Source organism: Dipteris shenzhenensis, chromosome 11 (assembly GCF_047967505.1).
Source record: "Dipteris shenzhenensis isolate YYH24624 ecotype China chromosome 11, Dip_SZ_1.0, whole genome shotgun sequence".
Classification (NCBI taxonomy): Eukaryota; Viridiplantae; Streptophyta; class Polypodiopsida; order Gleicheniales; family Dipteridaceae; genus Dipteris; species Dipteris shenzhenensis.
The window spans coordinates 20,581,846-20,603,786 of NC_141606.1; the positions used below are offsets into that span (position 1 = coordinate 20,581,846).

A 21,941-nucleotide genomic window follows, 5' to 3' on the forward strand; every position below is an offset into this window, starting at 1 on the left:
CTAAGATTTTCAGTCTGAATCTTGAAATTTGGCCATGCCAGATTGCCCAACAAAAAGACATGCCACAAATGCACTTGACAAATTTGCAGCAAAAGCAAGAGAGTTTTTTAAATTTAAGCAAGAATGGCACCATCGAGGGACAATTGCATAGATGAATGGTTTATTGCAGACAAAGGAGAGGGGAGGGGAGGTTTCTTCTTGACGCTTTTTGTAAAATTTTCTATAAAAGGGTCCGGCATGAAGAAACCAACAGTGCTAGAGAGCCATGAGGAGCCTATTTATGAAGCACATTACACCCACAGTCTTGTTGCAATAGGTTAGCCATGTTTGCAAACATAGACTCTATTAAGTGACTTTTGAAGGGGCAACAAAATGATACCTCCTCCTGAGGAAAACAATGTCTAATATAAAAATGTTCGACCCCCCTCATGGCTTGAATCGTCAATAACGCTGCTATATCCAGAATCTATAATACATTGTATATCATATAACAGGCTTGGAAATAAACGACTGTTTCATTTTGAATGTGACCTTTTCTGCAGTGGCTGTTGAACGGCATGCTCTTGAGAGGGTATGTGGCTGACCAACCAAATCAGGGCTACCCCTACAAGAGCTCCAGAAAGATGGGCAATATGGTTAACATTGGCAAAGTTTCCATATGTGTGACCGGCCATTTGTGCTGACGCTTGTGCAGCTTCCATGACCTGTACAGTATGCAGTGGCAAGTCTGTTCAAGCCCTCTAAACTATGTATAACGATGCAATGATCTAAAAACTATGCAACAACATGAGAAATGAGAGTTTGAATTTTCTGTTTTCTTATTTATGCAACTTCCTACATGCAGCAGTGCTAGCCAATCATTAACCCTGGCAGAACTATGTTATAATATGGCATCTGATAATGAATGCCTCAAAGGTGCAGCCACACACATTTTACTATTCTTAAGATCAATGTTTTAGGGCATTCGAATGTCAGAAGTAGTACCTTATCAAGGACAAACTGCCCCAATATAAACACTTCCAAGATTTTACGCCAGTTCCAACTGATCTGCAGCACATTATTATTTTCATTACCACATTTTAGACTCTCTCTCTCTCTCCCCTGGATCAGAGAGTTAAACCAAGGCTAAATTTTTTATCTTTCTAGTGAAGCAAGTTTACGGCATCAGAATATCAAAGGAGAATGGCAAAGCGCAACAGGTGGAGGTTGATTTCATCCCTTTCCTTTGGACTCCAAAACTCACTGACTTCGTATTTACTGGTGCAGCTGTCCCTTTCAAATCTTGCAGTTTGTTCCGTTGTTCTGAGAGCAGCGACAAATAGATTGGGGAGTCGAAAATGTGGTGCTATTGGGTCTGAGAATTCTAAGAAAGATCCCTCCCTTGAAAATACTGGAGTCAAAAAGTTTGGAGAAAGAGTTTGTATATCTTTAAGCAAGTGTTCAAGACAGTGTGCAGGCACATCCAGAGCTACGGAGACACAGAGTTACATTGAATTGCAGGAGGCTGCCTATGCCTAGGAATTTGCAGATACTCCAAACAGACCTGCACATGGAAACAAGGGCAAATAGGTACTGAGAACGCAACAAAGATTGTGCTTGGCAGTAACAGAGAAGCAGAAGCGACGTAACAGCAGAAGAAGAAAACAATAAGAGAGAATTAGTGACACACAGGTGAACATAGAAATTATTTTAAGTCTGTGTGTAAACAGACGGGGGTTTTCATGTAAGCTTTGCAAGCATGGACATTTTGAATGCAATGCAAACATGGACAGGAAGACAAGTACAAATGCCCATTCCAACGTGAAAGAGAACCTCCATCATGGGATTGGAGGAGAAATGTAAAAGCATTCTCATGGGTACAAGTTTACCCTCACTTGCAAGGGAGATGCAAGATATTATGGATTAATTAAAAAGCAACAGAGGGCAAACAATTTGGTGATACAAGGGGTGCAGAATGAGGATTACTGTACTAAAACAAGGGTTACTAACATGTCTCAACTTATTGAGAATGCTACCACGGCTGATGCTATTGTTGGGAAAAACCAGCGGGTATAAAAACAGTAAATCTGAGAGTTTCAAGAAAGCAGGGAAGCCAGGGAATGCTTTCAAGCCTCCTTTCAACAAAGGGAAGAAGCGTGATAGGCTAGGTTTTAATTCGCTGACACGTGAGGAAAGGAAAGCTTTGATGGAGGCTAATAAATGCTTTCACTGTAAAGAAGAGGGCCATATGGCACGGGATTGCCCAAAACGTAAGCTAAAAGGAAAAGTGGATGATAGGGAAGAGCAAAAAGGCAAGAAGCCTAAACCATCTGCAAGATTAATGCCTAATGTTATCAGTGAGCAGCCTAATGATGATGCTACAGAGCTTTGCAAGGCATGGGGCAAAGTCAGGGATCAGATGTCATTGATCTTCTTTGACCCAAGTGCTCATGCAAACTTTATTTCTCCTGAATTGGTAGGCAAACTTGGAATCTGTGCAAAGGAGATGGGACCTATGAGTGAAGCAGGATTGGCTTGTTCTAGCTTTAGCACTCCGGTTACCCCTATCATTGGAAAGCTCCAATTGCATATACAGAGCTTTGTGGACAACGAGGAATTTTATTTGATCTTCCTAGGACGCCTACGGGGAATGATGGTCTCTAGACTATTATATGCTGGTTCAGTAAACAGGCACACTTCATTCCAGTAAGGAAGGAAATTACAGCGGATCATATGGCAAAGTTGTTCATGCAGAACATCTTCAAATACCATGGGATGCCTCAGGCTATTGTAAGTGATGGAGATCCGTGCATGACAAGTCTTTTTTGGAGAGGGCTCTTTGAAAATATGGACACTACAATGAGATTTTCATCTTCTTTCCATCCGCAATCAAATGGGCAGTCCGAAGAGGCTAATTTGACTGCTCTTGATTTACTGAAATGTTACGTGTCTGAGCATAAGACACAATGGGAGCAGTTTCTACCCTTAGTAGAATTTGCTTACAACAATATTGTGCATACTTCCACTAGGAAAGCTCCTTTTCAAATAGTGGAAAGAGGCAGGAAAGTTCCACCTATCTTGCATACAAAGGATAAGATTTTTGGAGCTGATAGGTATGTTGAAAGCATGGATGTGGCATATAAGAAGGTGAAGCAGGCTCTCTAAAAGACTCAAGCAAAGAAAAAGAAAGCAGCTGATCGTCACCGTCGTGTGGGTTCTTTTGCACTTTGAAAAGGCAAGGCTGAAAAGGAAAAGAGGGAAAGACCGGTTGTTTCCCAAACTCAGCATGAGATATTATGGGCCTTTTCAGATTTCAGAGAAGCTAAGTGATGTCGCTTACAGGTTGAAGCTACCGAATCACTGGAGGATTCACAATGCTTTTCATGTGAGCTCCTTCGCCATACCAGGACCTTGAAAGGGCTGCTGCCCCGCAACTCCCTGTACATTTGGCATTACTGGAGGCTGTCCATGCAATGGATTCAATCCAGATGGCTGTTTTTGAACCCGAGTAGGCTCCCTGAATGAGAATGCTTCTTTCTCTCCTTGGACCTCAAAGGAGTATGCATAAACTCAAGGAACCTTGGGTCCTGTGTGAGCTGCATGAGCACTCCCACCAAGCTCGTTAACAATGTCTTAAAGATAGCATCGGCTTCCTCTGCATCTTTGACCCTTTTGACTGAGAGGCACTCACACCAAAAGCATTCACCTCTTGCTGTGCCTCAACATTTTGGTCATCCTGGGAGGCTCCCTCATGCATAGACTACTCTTCTTGCTCATCCTGGGAGGACTGCCCCTCCATATCCCAATCATTATTTGTCAAAGACATATTTGCTGATTCTCTCTCGCTATAATTGAATTACAGCAAACAACACTTCACCAGAGACAATCACAAGCTCACCTCCTTAAGAAAGATGGTGATGTCCCGGCAACGGAACCATGAAACCAGCCTCAAGGCTAACAAGAGGGTGGTAAAACACTAACCAAATAAAAGCCTTCACAAAAAAATACTCAGCAAACACTCCACAGACAGAAAGGGGGAGCTAGAGCGCTCCTGCTCAAACACGAAGACACAAACTGGCCCCAAAGCCTTGGTGCCCCTTTCGGTATTTCTTTATTAATTGAAGAGCGCCACAAGGAGATTACATCTTGAGTACCAACTCACACGCATTCAGTGCTCTTCCCTCACTCCGAGGCATTAGTATCACAACACATTAGCCCTATGGGGATCTGCCATCACAACCATGTGACCATTGGCATCCATACTCAATGCAAACACATGCATTTAACCTGAGAGCGCAGCCCAAACAAGGCCACACGCTCTCTAGACAATCAAAAGTGTCCACTGACTCACTGGAATGCCCAAACAATGGGTGAAAGCATCATTGAACTGCCCACGGAAATCAGAAACTCGAACAACCTCTGAAAGCATTCATTGTATCCCGTCCTGCCGAGCAAGTCTCTTCAAAAACACAAGCCAATGCTCATGGGCAATCACTAGAAGGAATGAATACAATGAAGACACCCACCCAACAGCTCAACCAAGCTCATTCATGAGCTATTTGCACACCTTCACGGACTCAATACCTGCTTGTCAAGCTGAAAGGCACTCCCACTGAGCCACTTTGGCAACAGCCCATATTCAAAGGCAAACGAGAGGCTGTCGTACAGCCCATTCCAACTGCAGCCCACAAACAGGCCAAGGTACCTTGCGTGTGCTCTTGCTCTTGAGAGAGACCCATAGTCAACTACTTGTGACTAGACCAGCTCCCAACGCACCCACGTGAGCAAGCCTTTGTGATCAACCGACGTGAATATGCAGCCCTTGCCTCATCCGTACATCAAATCAATCCCAACCTACACACAATCTGTTCAATAGCCATACATAGCCCATAACTAGACCATACCATAACTAATGAGCAAACCGTATGCAATCAATGAACTGGCCGTATGCAGCCCTCAGCATCCGTACGGGATCTTTGCAACAGTCCATAGGCAGCCGTACCTAGCAACCATGCCCTCCCGTACACAATCCCATGAATCAGCCCGTACAAAGCCCATTTGCAGCCCGTACAAAGCCTGTACGGCTCTTTCCAGCCCACGTCGCCCAATGTAAGGCCCACCCTTATGCATCTTCCGTACGACCATTCGCATATGCCCCCGCGTGCAATCTTTCTCCACGCCTGAGTGCTCCCGTACCATTGCTTTCCAAGCCTTACCTGCGCCTGTCGCCGTTTTTTTTTTCCATAGACCTTCTCAAGCCTTCCTTTCCAAAGAGGGCCTACATGGGCTTGCCATGTGGCAGCCCATGCCTTGGGTTTCCCCCAAGGGCTTCATTTGCCCCTAGGCCCCCTCTAGTGGGGCCTCTTTAAAGGCCAACCAATGACCAACTTGAAGCCTAAGGTTTTTGGACCCCCTGTTTGGCCCTAAACCTTTCAGTTGGCCCCAAGGCACAATTGCCTAAGAGAAACTTGCACACCCACATCCTGTGACCTCGCCATTTGATTACCAGGGTCGAGGCTTGATGTGAGCATCAAACTCACACCCTCGTGACAGAAAGTATTGGTTTCAGTTCGAATTTCTGTTGCTGTCACTGTCAGGTGCTGTACCTTGAGCTTGACCATTATTTGAACCACAAGGAGGAAGAGTAGACGTCCAAGCAGGCTTAGGAGGTTGTTGAAGATATTCCTCTCTTGCTTCTGTCAAAAATTCGCGCCTACTTGGGATCTGTCCAGCCTAATCTGAATCCATAGGCTTCATACACTGCTCATTCCTAAGAATTTCCTTTCCCTTAGGCTCTACTCGACTCCTTACTGTATTTTCATCACTCCATGGATTCTTAACTGAGTGAAAGCATTGTCGACCTTGGTTCTGCAATCCTTTTCCACACCATCCACCCTCTGCTCCAAAGCCAAATTGAGTTGGCTAAATGGACCGATTAATTGTTGATTCGCAGGTCAAGTTTTTTGAAGAGAACTTCAAAATTCGTATGTGAATAGCTAATCGCTATGCAAAGAAGGAATCAATGAGCGAAATAAGAATAGAAATCAGTCAGATTGCACCTGGATCGCGAGAATAACCATAACACTTGGCAGATTGCTGAAATGCCCTGGCTATAGGTGCTATCTCCATGAATACTGATCCGATCTCTACCAAACTCTAGGAATAGCTTCTAGAGATTAGGACCATATGGATGAAATTGGTGCATCCAAACTGTAGATCCTGCTATATCTGGCTTTTCCAGCAGCGTCAAGCATAGGGATTGCAATGTGGGGTGAATCCTCCATAATTTTGAGATTCCAATGCAGAAAGAGAATCAGGGAGTACAGGGTCTACATCGATGTAGAAATCCCCAATTTTTTAGCACCTTGGAATTTCGACCCTCTAGATGACTGACACATGGCAGAACAGGATCCCTGTCACTTCTGGCAACAAATTTTTGCACAGAGGCTCAAGATGTGACGCTCAAAATTCCAAAACAAATGAACCACGAAATCCCCTTGACTGGCCCATAATTTGCTCTGATACCAGCTGTAACAGAACTGAAACCAGCCCTCTACTGTTGTAGCTAGCTGACTGCTAAGTAGCTTGAGAACAACTAAGAACAGAAGGACTAAGAACAGAAGGAAAAGACGAGAAATCATTGAGAGCTTGGGATGAGCAGCTCCCATGAAGATGGCTAGCTAGAGATAGATTTAGTCCTTGCATTTGAATCCATCCATGGCCAATGCTTGAAGTACCAAACAAGATATGAAACCAATGATTGTAATGAACTTGAATGCCTTCCAAGTACAGCTGAAGCCCCTTTTATAGGTCTAGGGAAGTAAGGCAGCACCTAATGGTATATGGGATTATGAAACAGGGGTGCCACCTGGCATGCCCCAACCAAAATACGAAAAAAAAGTACTTACAGCTAAGAAAAAGCAACTTTACAATCCTTCAACTTAATTATTATTTAACTGAAACTACTACTGTTACAACCTTCATTATGGCGTAATCACTTTTTATCAAAATTTTGTATCAAAATTTTGAGCTCTAGAGACTCATGATAATGGTTCTTTGTAGCAAGGAGGATTGACTCTTGAACAATCAAAATCGTATACGATGCCCTTCCTTCTGAGAGCATTTGAAACCACATCCTATGCTCTTGCGAGATCCCCCAAACTACTAGAGTATATGGCCTCATTAGACTTTTTCAATCCAATCAATCCCTAATCATCTTACTTGCCGGTCCATGGATAACAACAAATCATTTACAAAATACTCTGTCTAAGTTGGAATAATTGCCACCCCACAAATGCAAACACATTTCCATTCTACTCCAATATTACACATAGTCACAAGAACCATTCCTTCCGTTTTGTCGTGTCGTCGTTTCAACAAGCTTCGTTTCGTTTCGTTTTGACTTTTCGGACGAAACAGATAGGTTTTGAATTGATACTTAATATATACCCTTATAGGGGTGAAAAGATATGTTATATTTAAGTTATTAGAGTGAACAAAGAGAAATACAAGCCAAGACACTAAAAAGAAAATTCAAAACACAAACACATGGGATTCTAGAAAAAACGGGACGAAAAAATGTATTTTGATTTGGGCAAACAAAGGTTTCGTTGAGAGCGGTTCATCCTATTTCGAGAATCGAAACATTTCATCTATTTCACGTTTAAAAGTTTCGAACAAAACAAAAAGGGTTTTCATGTGACTATGATATTACATCGATGGCATAGTCAATGGCATCAGTCCACACATCAAAACGCCGATCCCACTATGCTAGAGCCAAGCATGGGGCTATGTGCACCAGACTGGCCGAACAGTCTGTGGCTGGTCCAGCCCTATTAGGGCTAACAAACCGGGGCCTTTTGGGCCACTCTTCTAGGGCCTTGGCCCTCCAATCAAGGCAAGGGCCCAGCCTATATAAAGGCAGGTCCCTGCCTCATGGCAGCCTTCTTTGCTGCTCCAACAGGCCTCATCCAGCCCCGTACTGCTCCGTACAGTTGCACACCACCTGTCCCGGGTCTGCACACCCTTGCTGATGTCAGCACCACCTGTCCGCCTCTGTTCGGGGCCTGTTCCAGCCCATACAGACAGCCCTTGAAGCGCCTCTGAAAGGCTGCTGTGCTGCCCATGTGGCAGCCCCTTATGGCTAAGGGGCTGTCCTTTCCCTGTGAGGTGCTGCCCATGTGGCAGCCCCCTCCCTTATCTTTTCTGCCTAGGTTCACCCCCTCCATGCTCTCCTCATATGGGGGCTTACAGATGGGGAGGTGACCATTCCAACAGTGGCACCCCTACAGAGGCGCCTTGTCTAGGCCTGCTTGGGGGGCCACCTACGCCACCTCTTGTTGCTGCAGCCCCACCCCTTTCAGGCACTTTATGTGCAGAGGAGAGCCGACCTGAGGGTCAGCCACCTAGGCCTGCTGGTCAGGCAGGGGGGGCTTGGTGTTTGGCCCCTATAGGCTGTGCAGTAGCCCTTTTATAGGGCATGGCAGGGGGCAGCCCTTTGTGGAGCTACATGGCAGTCCCTACTTATAGAGGTGAGGGGTCCGCCCAAATAGGACAGGTGGAGAGCCCTTTATAGGGCTGTGTGAGGCAAACCCTATGGGCAGGTGAGGCGTTGGCCCACCTACTGCAGAGTCGGCCCACCTACAGCAGGGGTTGGTCCACAGATCAGCCTGCTAGAAAGAGCCGGGGGGAGGGGGGCGGGGGGCGTGCCGCCTATATATAGGACCCCCTCTCACGCTTGTTTCCCATCTCTTGTGGACCAGTTGTGCCTATCTATACAGCAGAGGTTTTCCCCACCGTATGGCGGTTTTGTCCTAAGATCCCTTTTTTCAGGTGTGGTTCTCCATTTCTGTCCAGACCCGCTGGAGTTCTAACATGGTATCTGAGCCATGGTTGGCTAGAGACCCGAGACATGGAGGGAGTGTTAAGCCAGCAAACTAACAGGAGGTTTATGGCTGCTGCTCAGAGGTGTTCGTTAGGAGGAGTGTGCAAAAGTGTGGACTGTATGGGTGTCTACGAAGGTGTGTCTTTAAAGGGTATTTTCAGATTCGAAAGGAGGAGTTCTCAAGGAACAGCGAAGATGTGAAGGTACATAGGCCCCAAGCCTCTTTATCATCTTCTTCACCCCTCTCCTCCTTTTTCCGTCACTCTTCTCTACCTTCTTTCCCATCCACTCTCTCTTCCAGTTCAAGTCTCTCCTCACTCTAACATGTCTACCCTGGCTGAGATGGCGGAGAGCAAGGCAAAAATTCCAGTTTTGCACCACCTTCCCGGTCGACCGTCAATTGGATGGCCTCAATTACGGTGTCTGACGGGTCATGATAAAGTCTGTGTTATAGTTGTATGACCTGGCAGAATTCATATTGGTGGGAGTTGACAGGACCAATCCCCTTGCATCCAACCTAGGGATCCTATTAGTAGCAAGAGGAGGCTGAGACCCTCTCTAAGCTGTGGGACTGTATCAATGTGAGGGTAACGTCGTTCATCCTTCTCAACTGTACTCCTCATTTGATTAATCACGTGAAGCATACGGTGGTGGCCAAAAGTATCTAAGAACATTTGGTGTCCTTGTACAATCGAACCTCTCCCATGAAGAGGGTCTCTTTGGAAGTCTGGATCCCAAGAAGTCTTAATTGATACCGGAGCACATCACCAAGTTACAGGAACATCAGCAAGAGATCCTCCAAGCGGGGAAGCAGACATCTTCAGAGGACATGGCCATAGCATTGCTGTCCCAACTGTCTTCTCAATACGCTACATTCTATTCATCCTTGATTACCAGTGGAAGGATGAATAAGAAGTTGACCATTCAGGAACAGGAAGCACTCAAGGCCTCACGTATATGTAACCAGTGTGGCCAGAAAGGTTACTATTGGCAGCAGTGTCCTCAGATGATCAATGAGGGGACCGGTGAGCAGCAGGACGGTTCTATAGCCGTCACGTCTATTGTTCCAACCTTTTAGGAGGCAAGGTGCACTGCCAACAGGATTTCTGGATCCATATGGAGGATTTCGTGCAGCAGTACTTGCCGGACAGCAGTGACAAAGGAGTCTTTGATCAGGTAGGCTTCCAGGCAGGACCTCGAGCCACGAGGAGTTGTTCCCGCTGACTCAGGTGGCAGTAGGTTACCAGTATGTATTTTGTTTGGACGTCATGACCTGGCAGATCTAGAGGGGTCTCCTTGTGTTCTGCTGCAGCTATTGCCTAATGAGCTGCTAGAGATCCAGATGGGTCACATGATTGCCAGTGCGGGAATGTAGACACAACATATTGATCCTTGTGAGCTACAGGATGCCCATTATTTCTGGAGCACCCAGGTTCATTGATCTAGAGACAGTACACCAGTTTGGACCTGAGAGGGGGCTTCAGGGCTATATAGCTCTAAGATACACGTGCCCATGCAAGGAAGGAAACCTTGCACCAACGGCAGTATCAATTGGATTGTTGTACCATTTGTACCAAATGGATTATTGTACCAGTACTGGACCAGAGGAGAAGGTATAGCGCTTGTGGCCTGGGAGAAACAGTACCATGTTTTCAGTGATCGTGCTGAGAAAGTTCGCGCCAAGAGGGGGCTCCTTCGAAAGTACCTGTGGCGACGGAGCATCACACGATGGATTCCTCCAGTTGTTCCAGCGACACAACCAGCTCCCTGGAGATCATGTTCCATCCAAAAGCTGAGAGGGGGTGTTGGAGGTCAACATCTCTTGATGTCACATAGTCAGGCCAGGTAGAGAGTGAGGACCTTGCTTGTGGGTACGCCCGTGAGAGGTTAGGTTAGGCTGAGTAAGGGCCTTTGTTGTGGGTGTGCATGCTCCCATGAGGTTAGCCTAGTGTAGCGTAGGGCAGATATGCTTCAGTGGAGGTGGCTCGGGGCCCGATGGGCATGGTAGCAGGCTGCCATTCTGGAGGACTGCTGCGAGGGTTTCCCAGGAGGGTTCAGGCCTCTTTGTCGCCTGTTGGCTGCCGCATGGCACCCCCTCTAGAGGCACCTTGTCTAGGCCTGCTTGGGGGGCCACCTAGGCCACCTCTCGTTCCTACAGCCTCACCCTTTTAGGCCCTTTATGGCCAGAGGAGAGCTGACCTGAGGGTCAGCCACCTATGCCTGCTGGTCGGGTAGGGGGGGCTTGGTGGTTGGCCCCTATAGGCTGTGCAGTAGCCCTTTTATATTGCAGGAGGCTGGCCAGGCCAGTCGGCTGGGGCAAGGCAGGGGGGCAGCCCCTTGTAACGCTGCGTAACATCCCCTATTTATAGGGTTGAGGGGGTCGGTCCAAGGGCTGCTGGTTGGCCCACATAGGGCAAGTTGAGAGCCCTTTATAGGACTGCGAGGCAGCCCCTATGGGCAGGTGAGGCACAGCAAGGGTTGCGGCCCATAGACCAGCCTGCTAGAGGGGGGGGTGGCTGCCTATATATGGGCCCCCCTCCCGCACTTGTTTCTCATCTCTTGTGGAGCAGTTTGCCTATCTATACAGCAGAGGTTTTCCCCACCATACAGGGGTTTTGTCCTGAGATCCCTTGTATATCTCTTGGTCTCTCCCTCTCCTCCTCAGTTCAGTTCAGGTGTCGGTTGCTCTCACTCTCCATTTCTGTCCAGATCCGCTATCCTATTGAATGTGGTTGCCACTCCAATGAATTCAAAAAGCCTCACTACAAACTCCTACACCACCCTTGATATCTATCTACGCCTCATTTAGCAGCTTAAAGATGAATTAATACACTTTGAAATTGAGAGGCAATTGTGATAGTTTGAAATCAGCAATTACATTACAAATTGATAGTACCTTGACAAGAACACTTATGGCAAAGAGTCCAAAAACTGCCCCAGATGCACCTACAGAAACCACTGTTCGTGGAAGAATCAACCAAGAGACCAGATTTGCTCCAGCTCCTGTTACAAGATAAGAAAGCCAAAGGGCCAAACCACCCTCTTCCTCCTCAACTAATTTTCCTGCATAAAGAAAGACATGCAGAATAGCATCTTTAAATTGTCACATTTTGCAAACAACTCCCAGGAAAAATTTACACAGATCTATCAAAAAACATGTGCTTCTCCAAGAGAATACCATATATATATATATATATATATATATATATATATGAATACAGATACATATGTATATGTATAAATATATACATAGGCATAGACACATAGATACATATGTACGTACATGCTTTTTTTTTTGGTAAAATCCATTGTATTTATATGCTCATGAATTTACAATATGGGAAGTCTCCCACACACTAGCAAAGAACTCCGAAAGAGAGCCCGATAGAAGAACTCAAAAACAAGTAGAGAACACTTCAAGGCAAGTAGCATCCAAATCCCTTGCAGCAAGACTGTCATGTAAAGACTGCTTAAGGGACATTCTGAAGAAAATATATGCCTGAGGAAACTGTTGACCCATCCTAGAATGCAGTCTCTGTGTCCAGATGGTCCATAATACCCAAAAGCGAGTCCAATGAAAGAAAAGGAGTAATGGAGACATCTGAGATGAGCAGCATCCAAACATCCAGAAAAGTTTCCCAAATCTGATAGAAGGGAACCGAAGCCGCAGTAAATGAGAAACATGAGTGATCAATGTGCGAGAGTGCGGGCAAAACCATAATAAGTGAGGAACTGTCTCGCGGGGATGAGAGCAACGGGGGCAGAAAGGAGAAGCAATGCATAACTACATGCATGCATGCATTCATATACATACACACATACATGCATATACATATACATGTGTATGTGCTCTCTCTCTCTCTCTCTCAAGGCATGACCTTATGGGAGACCGTGATTTCAGTGTAGACAGAATTAAAAGGAAGCCAAATGTGATCGTCATTTCTACGCAAATTGTCCATGATTTAATAATTCCCTAGATTTGGGTAATGTAATAACGACTCTGAAGGATCCTGTAGCTCCCTGCCCATGTGAGTCCTCTGCTCTCTCCCTGCCCATGTGAGTCCTCTGCAGCTCCCTGCCCATGTGAGTCCTCTGCGCTACCCCTACGCTTACCCCTGCTCTCTCCCTGCGCTACCCCCTCGCTACCTCTGCTACCCCCCCCGCTACCTCTGCTAACCCCCCCCGCTACCCCCTCCACTACCCCCTCGCTAACCCCCTCCACTACCCCCCGCTACCCCCTCCGCTACCTACCCCCCGCTACCCTTCTCGCTAGCCCCCCCACTACCTCGCTACCCACCCACTACCTCGCTAAACCCCCCCTACCTCGCTCCCCCCCCCCCCCCCCGCTACCCCCTGCTACCCCTCTCACTACCCCCCTGCTAACCCCTCCACTAACCCCCCCGCTACCCCCTCTGTACCCCCTCGCTACCCCCCCTTTCCTCCCCCCGTTTTTTTTTTTTTTAATTCCTCCAAGGGAAAAAAGAAAAAAACAGCAGCTTCGACCTCCTACAGTCCCTTCTTTGCCCCCATAATGAAGGGAACAGGGGGATGAGGACAGGGGACTAGGCGGGAGACCCCTCGATCCAAATCTGCATACGCGTGGAGATGGGGAAGGGGAACAGTGACAAGGCGAAAACACAAAAGCAACTCAATCTGGAGGACTTCAACAAACGCAGCAACCGGAGCGGTTTGACAGTGGACAGCACCGCGGCCTAGAAAAAAGGGGCCCACCCAAAGCCCATGCCACTCACCACATCCTTGACCTCTATGGTTACCACCACTATTTCACCACCATCATCCGCCTCATCATCTATGCCACCTCTCTCCTCCCCCTCTCCTGCATCATCATCATAGGTCTCCTCTCCAGTAGCCTCACCACTGGCCCCACCAGCCACGGCTCCATAGTACTTTCCCCTCGTATCACCTCTACCTCTCAGTCAGCCACCCTTCATCACCTCATCCGACCTCGCTACTCCTACATATCACTCCCTTGCCCAGATCATACTATCCCCACCCTCAGTACAACCTCAGCAGCCCACCTTGTACAACCTCAGCAGCCCACCTTCATTCCAACCCCTCTCGAGATCCAGTTCCCACCTGGACCAGGACATCTTAGGCCCCCGCCAGATGCTTGGGACTCCCTATTGGCTGAGATACACAGCATCCGGGCCCGTCAGGCAGAGCTCACACATTACACCCAGGAGCAGGCCCACATTATATAGCCCACATTATACACGAGCAGGGCACCCTTATCCAGGGACTCAGACACGACATCACTCAGCGTCGAGAGGAGCTCAAGACCCTAAGAGCAACGCCTGGAGGGACCCCAGTCACAGAGATGGAGGCACAGATAGCCACGATACAGTCGGCTATAGCAGAGACGACTAGATGGGTGGACGTGGCAAAATGGGAGCCCGCAAAGGCAACCGTTTCAGCCGCCATACAGGAGCAGCAGTAGAGGGCTTCGAAGGCCCTCAAAATCCGGATATGAGGGATCACGCGAGACAGCACCAGCACCACTACGACGCCCATGGAGGAGGCGATCACCTTTGTGACCACCACCATGGAGTTCCCCGACCATGGCATAGAGGGAGCATGGCGTATTGGGAGAGATCCCAACCAAGAGCAGCCCCTAGTCATTCGCTTCAGAGATTCACATGCTCGACTAGCGACACTCCGACGCCGAGCCTCTCTACGAGAGCATCCTACCCTGTCCATGGACGAGGATTTGGCACCACTACAGATTGAGCGATGAGTTCATCTGCAGCAGTGGGATGTTGCCCGCAAGGAGGGGAAATGGGCCATGGTCCAAGATGGTAGGTTGTTGACCGGCACCCGGACCGGCACCCGTCGGGATTCATCACACCACCGGCGTACACTGAGCTTCATATGCCTCACTCACTACGGATCTCCATCAGACAGTTTCGGATATCATCACACCGCCTCTGCATAGAGAGCGGCAAAGCAGAGGGGATTCCTAGGGAGCATCACTTATGCATATTGTGCGACTGTCAGGAGGTTGAGTCGGAGGAGCATTTATTTTCAGGTGCCCAGTGTACTACGAGATCCGAGGTCGCTACCACTGCCTCTTCAAATGCCTCTTCAAAGACGGCTCCGGGCTCCTTTCCAGATTCCTCGCCTACCCAAATCAGAGATGCCTCGCGGCCTTCATTCACGAGGGAGTCCGACATAGAGAGTACTTACTCAGGCGACGGGGCTTGGCCACATCATCAGACACCTCTCAGAGCAGGATCACAAAGTTCTTCCCATCGAGTGACATTGATCGTCTAGTCTCTAGCCGCCGACGTGACAGAGACCCCGACCCGACGATCGCAACACGACACACGAGACATCGAGGGGACACACAGATCACTCTGGGGGACCTCTCGTCATTGTTTAGACCCGGGATACGTCCCACGGGAGTCACGATGGCTCTGGTCTTGCGTCGAGCCTTGTCCAAGAGACCGAGACGCACGGCACCCCTTGACGGGCACTAGCGTCCCATCACCGGCTATGCAGCCAAGGGGACATGACATACGGAGGATTCCGCTCCGCTCCAGTCCTTTTCTTTTCATTGTTACATCCAGATGTATTTGATTATGTATGATCAGACTTAGGATTCAGCACAGGTGATGATGCTCGTTTCAGTAGCTCCACCCTTACTGTGATTTGTATCAGGTTTTCTTTCAGTCTCATAGACCCATCGGTCTTCCGAAGACACTAATAAAATTTCTTTCTTTCTTTCTTTCTCTCTCTCTATCTATCTATCTCTCTCTCTATCTCTATCTCTATCTCCCTCTATATTTACACCTTTGTAAGACTAGAATATACCCAATCGTACAAATTCAGTTTTTTGTTGTTCAAAAATATATATATACATGCATGCATGCATAAGTACGTGTGTGTGTGCGTGCGCGCGCTCACTGAAAGAGAATTATCGGATGCAGTAAAATCCTATGGCAAATGGAAATCTCCAGGATGGGATGGTTGAATTCTTTCTTGCATACTCGGATATCCTTAAGTCAACTTTGCTGCGTATGATTAACTATGCGTGGGAAAAGCAGTACATGCCAGATTCATGGAAAAAGGACTTGTAAAACTTCTTCCTAAGAAGCAAATATGTGAATCCTTGGCTGATTGGAGGCCCATTACCCTTATCCCTGTCATGTATAAGATCATCACTAAAACGGTGGTGGATCGCATTACACACGGTATTTACATGATGGCCTTCATCCTGCGTAATATGGTTTTGTTCCTCGCAGGCACATTATTGATAATAATGCAAACGCCTACGTTGGAATAGAATATGCAAGATAGTTGCATCCCTTGGGAGAGTATTACCTACTAAAATACTCCACCCTTTTTTGCTACCCAAGGTCCAATTCTCAGCTGATTATTGTGGGGCTGAGGATTATTTGATCTAGAACTATGAAAATGTCTTAGGCTGCTGAACTCCCCGTCCTGCTGCTCCCTGCTGCCCTCCGTCCTGCACCCCTCTCCCCTCCCTCCCAGCCCTTCCCTTCCCCTCCCTCCTCCTCTTCCTGCCAGCCCCTCCTCCCGGGCTGCTGCCCCCTCACCCGCTGCTGCCTCTCCCGCTCCCTTCCCTCCCTCTCCCACTGCTGTCCCCCCCTACCCCCGCTCCCTTCCCTCCCTACCCCCGCTACCTCTCCTTCCCTACCCGCTACCTCTCCCTCCCTACCCCGCTACCTCTCCCTCCCCTCCCGCTGCTGTCCCCCCCCTACCCCGCTCCCTTCCCTCCCTACCCCCGCTACCTCTCCTTCCCTACCCGCTACCTCTCCCTCCCTACCCCGCTCCCTTCCCCTCCCCTTGCTGCTTTCCCCGCCTCTCCCTACCCCCCCGCTGCCCCTCCCTCCTTACCCCCTGCTCCCCCTACCCCTCCCCCACCCCTACCTTCTGCCCCTCCCTTTGCCCCTTTCTCAGCCTCTGCATTACCCCCCCCCCCCCCCCCCCTCCTCTTCAACCCCTGACGGAACAAGACAGAGATTTCCTCTCTTTGGCAGCACGATTGTCGGACGGACAGAGCATCTTCGTGTTCGTGTCGGCCATTCCACCTTGATTGACAAATGGGTTCCCATTCAACCAATCCTCAACCGCTTCCACCAGCCGCAAAAACAGTTGCCTTTTCCAAAGACGAGCTTCAACAGCTCAAGACTGACTCAGAGCAGGAGTATGCCACCTCACTCTTTGCTCACATCCACGGTTCCCACCCCTCCAGGCTACAGTCTAGGGATTTGATGCTTTCAACTTTACTTGGAGACCTCGCAGGGCATCTCACTGATGTTCATCTACTCGGACGAGGTTTCTTACAAGTGGTATTTGATTCTCCAGAGTTAGCTGGTTCAGTACTCAGGGCTAGTCCTTTGGCATTGAGCTCCAGGAGGATCTTTTTGACACCCTTCACTTTGGGTTTCGATCCAGTAGAGGAAGATAGCAGGGTTACATCACTTTTCATCAGATTCCCCGGCCTTCCTCAAGTCTACCATCAACTCTTACCATCCATAGGAGCTGCTTTTGGGTTGGTCACAGAGATCCCCTCCTACCTAGCATGCCCTCTTCAGCAGCAGAGGCTCTCAGATTGGATGGGGTGCCACGAGTCAGGGTCATCGTCTCTGACCCTGATATCATAGATGATCCCATTATGCTTCAGCAACTAGATGGTTCCTTTTTTCAACAGAGAGTCGAGGTTGCTGGGAGACAGGATCAGTGCAAGATTTGCAGGACCCTTGAGCACTTCGCCAGGGATTGCCCAAGGAAGAAGAAAAGGCCCAAACGGTTTATTCCGCCTTCTCATCCTACTTCTACACGCGCTACCAGAGCCCCCCCTTCTCGCCTAGGACCTTCGGGACCAACCCCTAGACCTGGACCATCTTCTTCAGCACGCACAGTACGATCAGTACCCCGTTGGATGCTTGTAAGGGTTGCTGACACTCCACCACCTCTATGAGGCACCTCGTACCATTCTCAGTTATAGGCAAGTGATATTCCTGCATGCGTAGATGTGGTTGCCCCAGTCCCCCCACCTACTCATCAGGAGGGGCAACCCATTTCTTCAGGTCCTATCACTGATGTTCCTGATCAGCCCCCTCCCTCGGTTAGTCGTACTTCACCTCTTGATAGAGGTAAGGGGGTTTTTTCTCCTTCTCCTTCGAGTGCAGGGATTCTTCGCACTCCTATGCCAGTTCCCTCCTACAGAACTCTTTTGCAGTACTGGCAGATTTGGCAGAGTTTGAGACAGAGGAGTTTGTACCCTCTACCTTGGGGGAGCCGGTTATTGGGATTCTGTTGGACAAGGTTTCCCTCTCTACTGGAGTGGGTTTTCTTTCACCACTTGACAAGAGGACGCTTTCACAGGAGAATATTTTCTCCACCACCAAGTCGGGTAGGACCTTTCACCCGGCCTCCTCCTCCTGTCGATGAGGATCGTTAGTTGGAACGTTCAAGGCCTCGGTGGTATACCTCATCGCCGCCGTAGGCAGCAAATTCGTAACCAACTCCATCCAGGTGTTTCACGTGGCCCCATTGATATCCTTATGCTCCAAGAGCATAAGCTGGATGGTAGAGATTGTGTCAAGTCAGGTAAGCTTCTTTCTGGCCATACTTTTTGGTCACCTGCCTTAGGCACCAGGGGAGGCACTTGCATGAGTCTTTCTAGACGCAGATCAGAGGTAGAGTCAACAAGCAGTTCTTCTCTACTCTCAATCCTAGACATAGTAGAGAGAGTGTTTCGCAGCTTGTTGACTCAGACGGGATACTTCAGACACATCCGGCCGTCATGCATATTGCTTCAGATTACTATGCCTCCCTTCTGACTGCAGATCCTGATTCACATGCCAGAGATGATGCTAGACAGGTTATTTGGCAACCTAATTCCTATGTTGGTGGATAGAGGTATGAGAGCCTCACTTGATGCACGCTTCACCAACATAGAGTTCAGGACCACTCTTACTGCCCTTCATAAGGGTGGTGTCCAGGGTCAGATGAGCTTACACCTTTTTTTATTATTTTTTGGAATTAGATTGGGGATTACATCACCTCAGCCTTGCAGGGCATTTGGGACTCGAGTGAGATGCCGGACTCACTCTCAGAGGGTCTCATTCATCTTATCCCAAAAGAAGGTTGCAGAAATTTAGTGTCTCAGTGGAGATCGATCACCTTACTGGGCACTTTGTATAAGATCTTGGCAAAAGCCATCAGCCTGCGATTGCAGCCCATCCTACCAAATCTTATACATGACACATAGACGGCTTTGTCCATGGCAGAAATATTTTTTTATAACATATTCTCCTTTTGGGAGGCTTCTGAGTGGGCTATGCATGAGGGCCATAGACTGGCAATTCTACTCCTGGATTTCGAAAAAGCATATGACAGGGTAGATTGGGGTTTTCTAGAGGGAACCCTTCTTCACTTTGGATTTTCAGATTTGTGGATTAGAGGGGTTTCTGCTCTTTACAAGTCAACCCATAGCCAAGTACTCATTGGTGGATTCAGGGGAGACAGGTTTATTCTTATTTGTGGCTGAAGCTATGAGCCTCTATATTAGAGCTCAAGCTGATATTTTTGGGCTGAGACTTCCATTGAGATAGGAAGAGGAGTTGCTAGACAGTGAGCTGGCAGATGACACGGCTATTTTTTTAGATGCCACTCCACAGACACTCACCTCTTTCAGAACAGGCTTGGATTTATTTTGCATTGCAGCAGGGGCTCACATTAATTGGAACAAATCCAATGGTCTCTGGATTAGTGATGAGGACACTCTAGATTGGGATGCTGATATTGGCTGATATTGGCTTTGCTTGGATTCAGATGGGTGTCTCCGTCAGGTATCTTGGATGCCAGGTTGGAGTGGGCATTTCTCCAGCACAGCAGTTCGCTCCCGTGTTGAAGAGCATCCAGAGTGGTGGTTGTAAACCAAGTACTGTTGGCTACAGCATGGTTTGTTTCCTCTTGTTGGTGCTGATCTACAAGCAGTATGACTCAGCTCGAAAGACCTATCACGAATTTTTTGTAGAGTGGATTGTGAATCCATGAGGAAGCACTGAGGCACACAATGTAAATCTTTATTCCAAGAGTGGTTACATACATAGGCAAGTGCCTCCATGTAGGTAGATCCCAGATCCACAATCATCTCCCTGATTATCTAAATCAATCACCTCCTATGATCACTCACTCATCACACCAACCTAACACACCTAATTGCTGAGTCAATAGAACCTTCTAATACACCTACACTCACACACTTCTTGCATAGGACTCCAAGCCCATAGGCGCGCACACACACACATCAATTTGCCCCTTCATTCCCCCCCACAAATTGATAACCTCATCCCTCAGCAGTAGTACATGGGATGATCCATGGCTTGCCCACCATCATGTGGCAACACACATGGCCCCAACCTGTGACTCACTCTTAGAATTCTTGGTTTACAACTAGGAGATAGACGATGACTATGTATGTAAAGCCCAATGAGTCCAACAAGGAAAAATCTCAAAAGACTAACAATCATTTAAGGACGGACTATCCATGGCAGAGAACCATTATTGACCTCATACACACACAACTTAGAAAACATATGGATCCTCACCCTTATCAGAATTGACTTGGGTGTTGTAAGCAGTGAGAGCTTTGACATTCTCTGGTTCTTCTTCTTCTTCAGTTTCTGCTTCCTCAACAAGATTGGCTGAACAACTCTTCTTGGCATAACATTCCTTTCCAAAGTGTCCAAGTTTGCCACAAAAGTTACATTTCATTTTGCTCTTTCCCTGAAGTTGCTTTTGGCCAAATATGCCCTGCCCCTTCTTTGTTTGATCTTTCTCTCCTCTTCCAAGAGTGATGCTTCAATTTCTACCAGACTTATCTCTGGAATATTGGTGAGTGTGGTTACAATAGTGCCAGATAACTGTGTCGAAATGCTCTTCATTGAATTTAGATGTGAAGATATGGACTCCCCTCTATCCAATTTTTAGTCAAAGAACTTGATAAGCAAGCTAAACTTAGAGCAGCTTCCCTATGCTCCAAACACATGCTCAAGATGAGTCCATGTAGCATGAGCAATCTCACATCCATCAATGTGATGAATAAAGAAATCACTCAAACCAAGAGCAATTATAGCAGGTGCTTTTTAATCTTTTGGAAGCCATGAAGCTTCTCCTTCTCTAGTTGTAGGTTTAGTTTCTTTTCCATTTGCTACCTTCCATATTCCCTTTTTCATGACAATAAACTTCAGTTTTGTTTGCCAAGTGTGGAACCCCTCTCCTTCAAACTTATCTATTTTCAGTTTAGAAGCCATTTTGGGAAGGTCTTACCAAATTAATGGCAGTGTCTAATCCCTTTACAAAAGGTCAATCTTTCTGAACAAAAAAATCACCTTCACCATATAGATGCAAATTGCAAGATAAGAATTCTGAAAATCCTAATTGTTTGGCATAATCATAACCAATTGGCTTCTCCCACAACCTCTTAACTGGAGTATTCTTCACCTTGTACTTTGTCTTTGTAGTCTTCTTGACATTTGAAGAGCTTTGAGAACTTGAGGTTGGCATGTTGTCAAGAGATTAACACGAACTGAACTTGGAAGAACATTCTCTGAACTAAAAGGGCACACTTTGAACTGAAATTTGGAAGAACAATCTCTGAACTGAATATTTACTCCTCAAGCATTTAGTGTAGCATTAAAAACTCCAAAAAATACACTAGAAATGCTTGCAGAGTACATGGAAACTTTGGAGGTTTGATACCTCACTCCAAGCATCACCAAGATAGGGGCTTTTGCTGCGCAATCATAGATCCATATGCAAGAAAGGCTCAGAACAAACCATAGCCAAAATGGTGCATTATAACTCCTGGGGCAGCAGCATCTCCTTTGCTTAAGGAAACTGTCTTCTCAAAAGGCCAACTGATTTTTTGCTGAGTACTCCCTTATTTCTAGACCAAATCGCCCCAAATTTCTTCAGAGGGTAGCTCTAGGTGTAGAGTAAGCTTGGCTCAGAGGAATTGCAAGGTAGGTGACTCAGGTGAGCAGCATTACAAAAATGGCACGGAAAAGACAGAGAAGCAGTG

At 47.5% G+C, this 21,941-nt stretch overlaps 1 protein-coding gene across 3 annotated transcripts in view; it reads right to left on the reverse strand.

The window, feature by feature from the left end:
- Positions 1-206: 206 nt before the first annotated feature.
- The window catches only part of LOC147896750 (Rhomboid-related intramembrane serine protease family protein), an 83,065-nt gene continuing 61,330 nt past the window's right edge, over positions 207-21,941 (reverse strand). Inside the window, exons 6-10 of one of the 3 annotated variants that reach the window (XM_087381447.1) lie at positions 11,760-11,926; positions 1,489-1,543; positions 1,248-1,390; positions 985-1,047; positions 207-704 (exon numbers count right to left, since the gene is read on the reverse strand). In XM_087381447.1, coding sequence (XP_087237573.1) covers positions 516-704; positions 985-1,047; positions 1,248-1,390; positions 1,489-1,543; positions 11,760-11,926 — 617 coding nt within the window. In that variant the 3' untranslated portion in view covers positions 207-515. The remainder of the gene's footprint in view (positions 705-984; positions 1,048-1,247; positions 1,391-1,488; positions 1,544-11,759; positions 11,927-21,941) is intronic. The other 2 variants (XM_087381449.1, XM_087381448.1) reach the window with 2 other exon arrangements.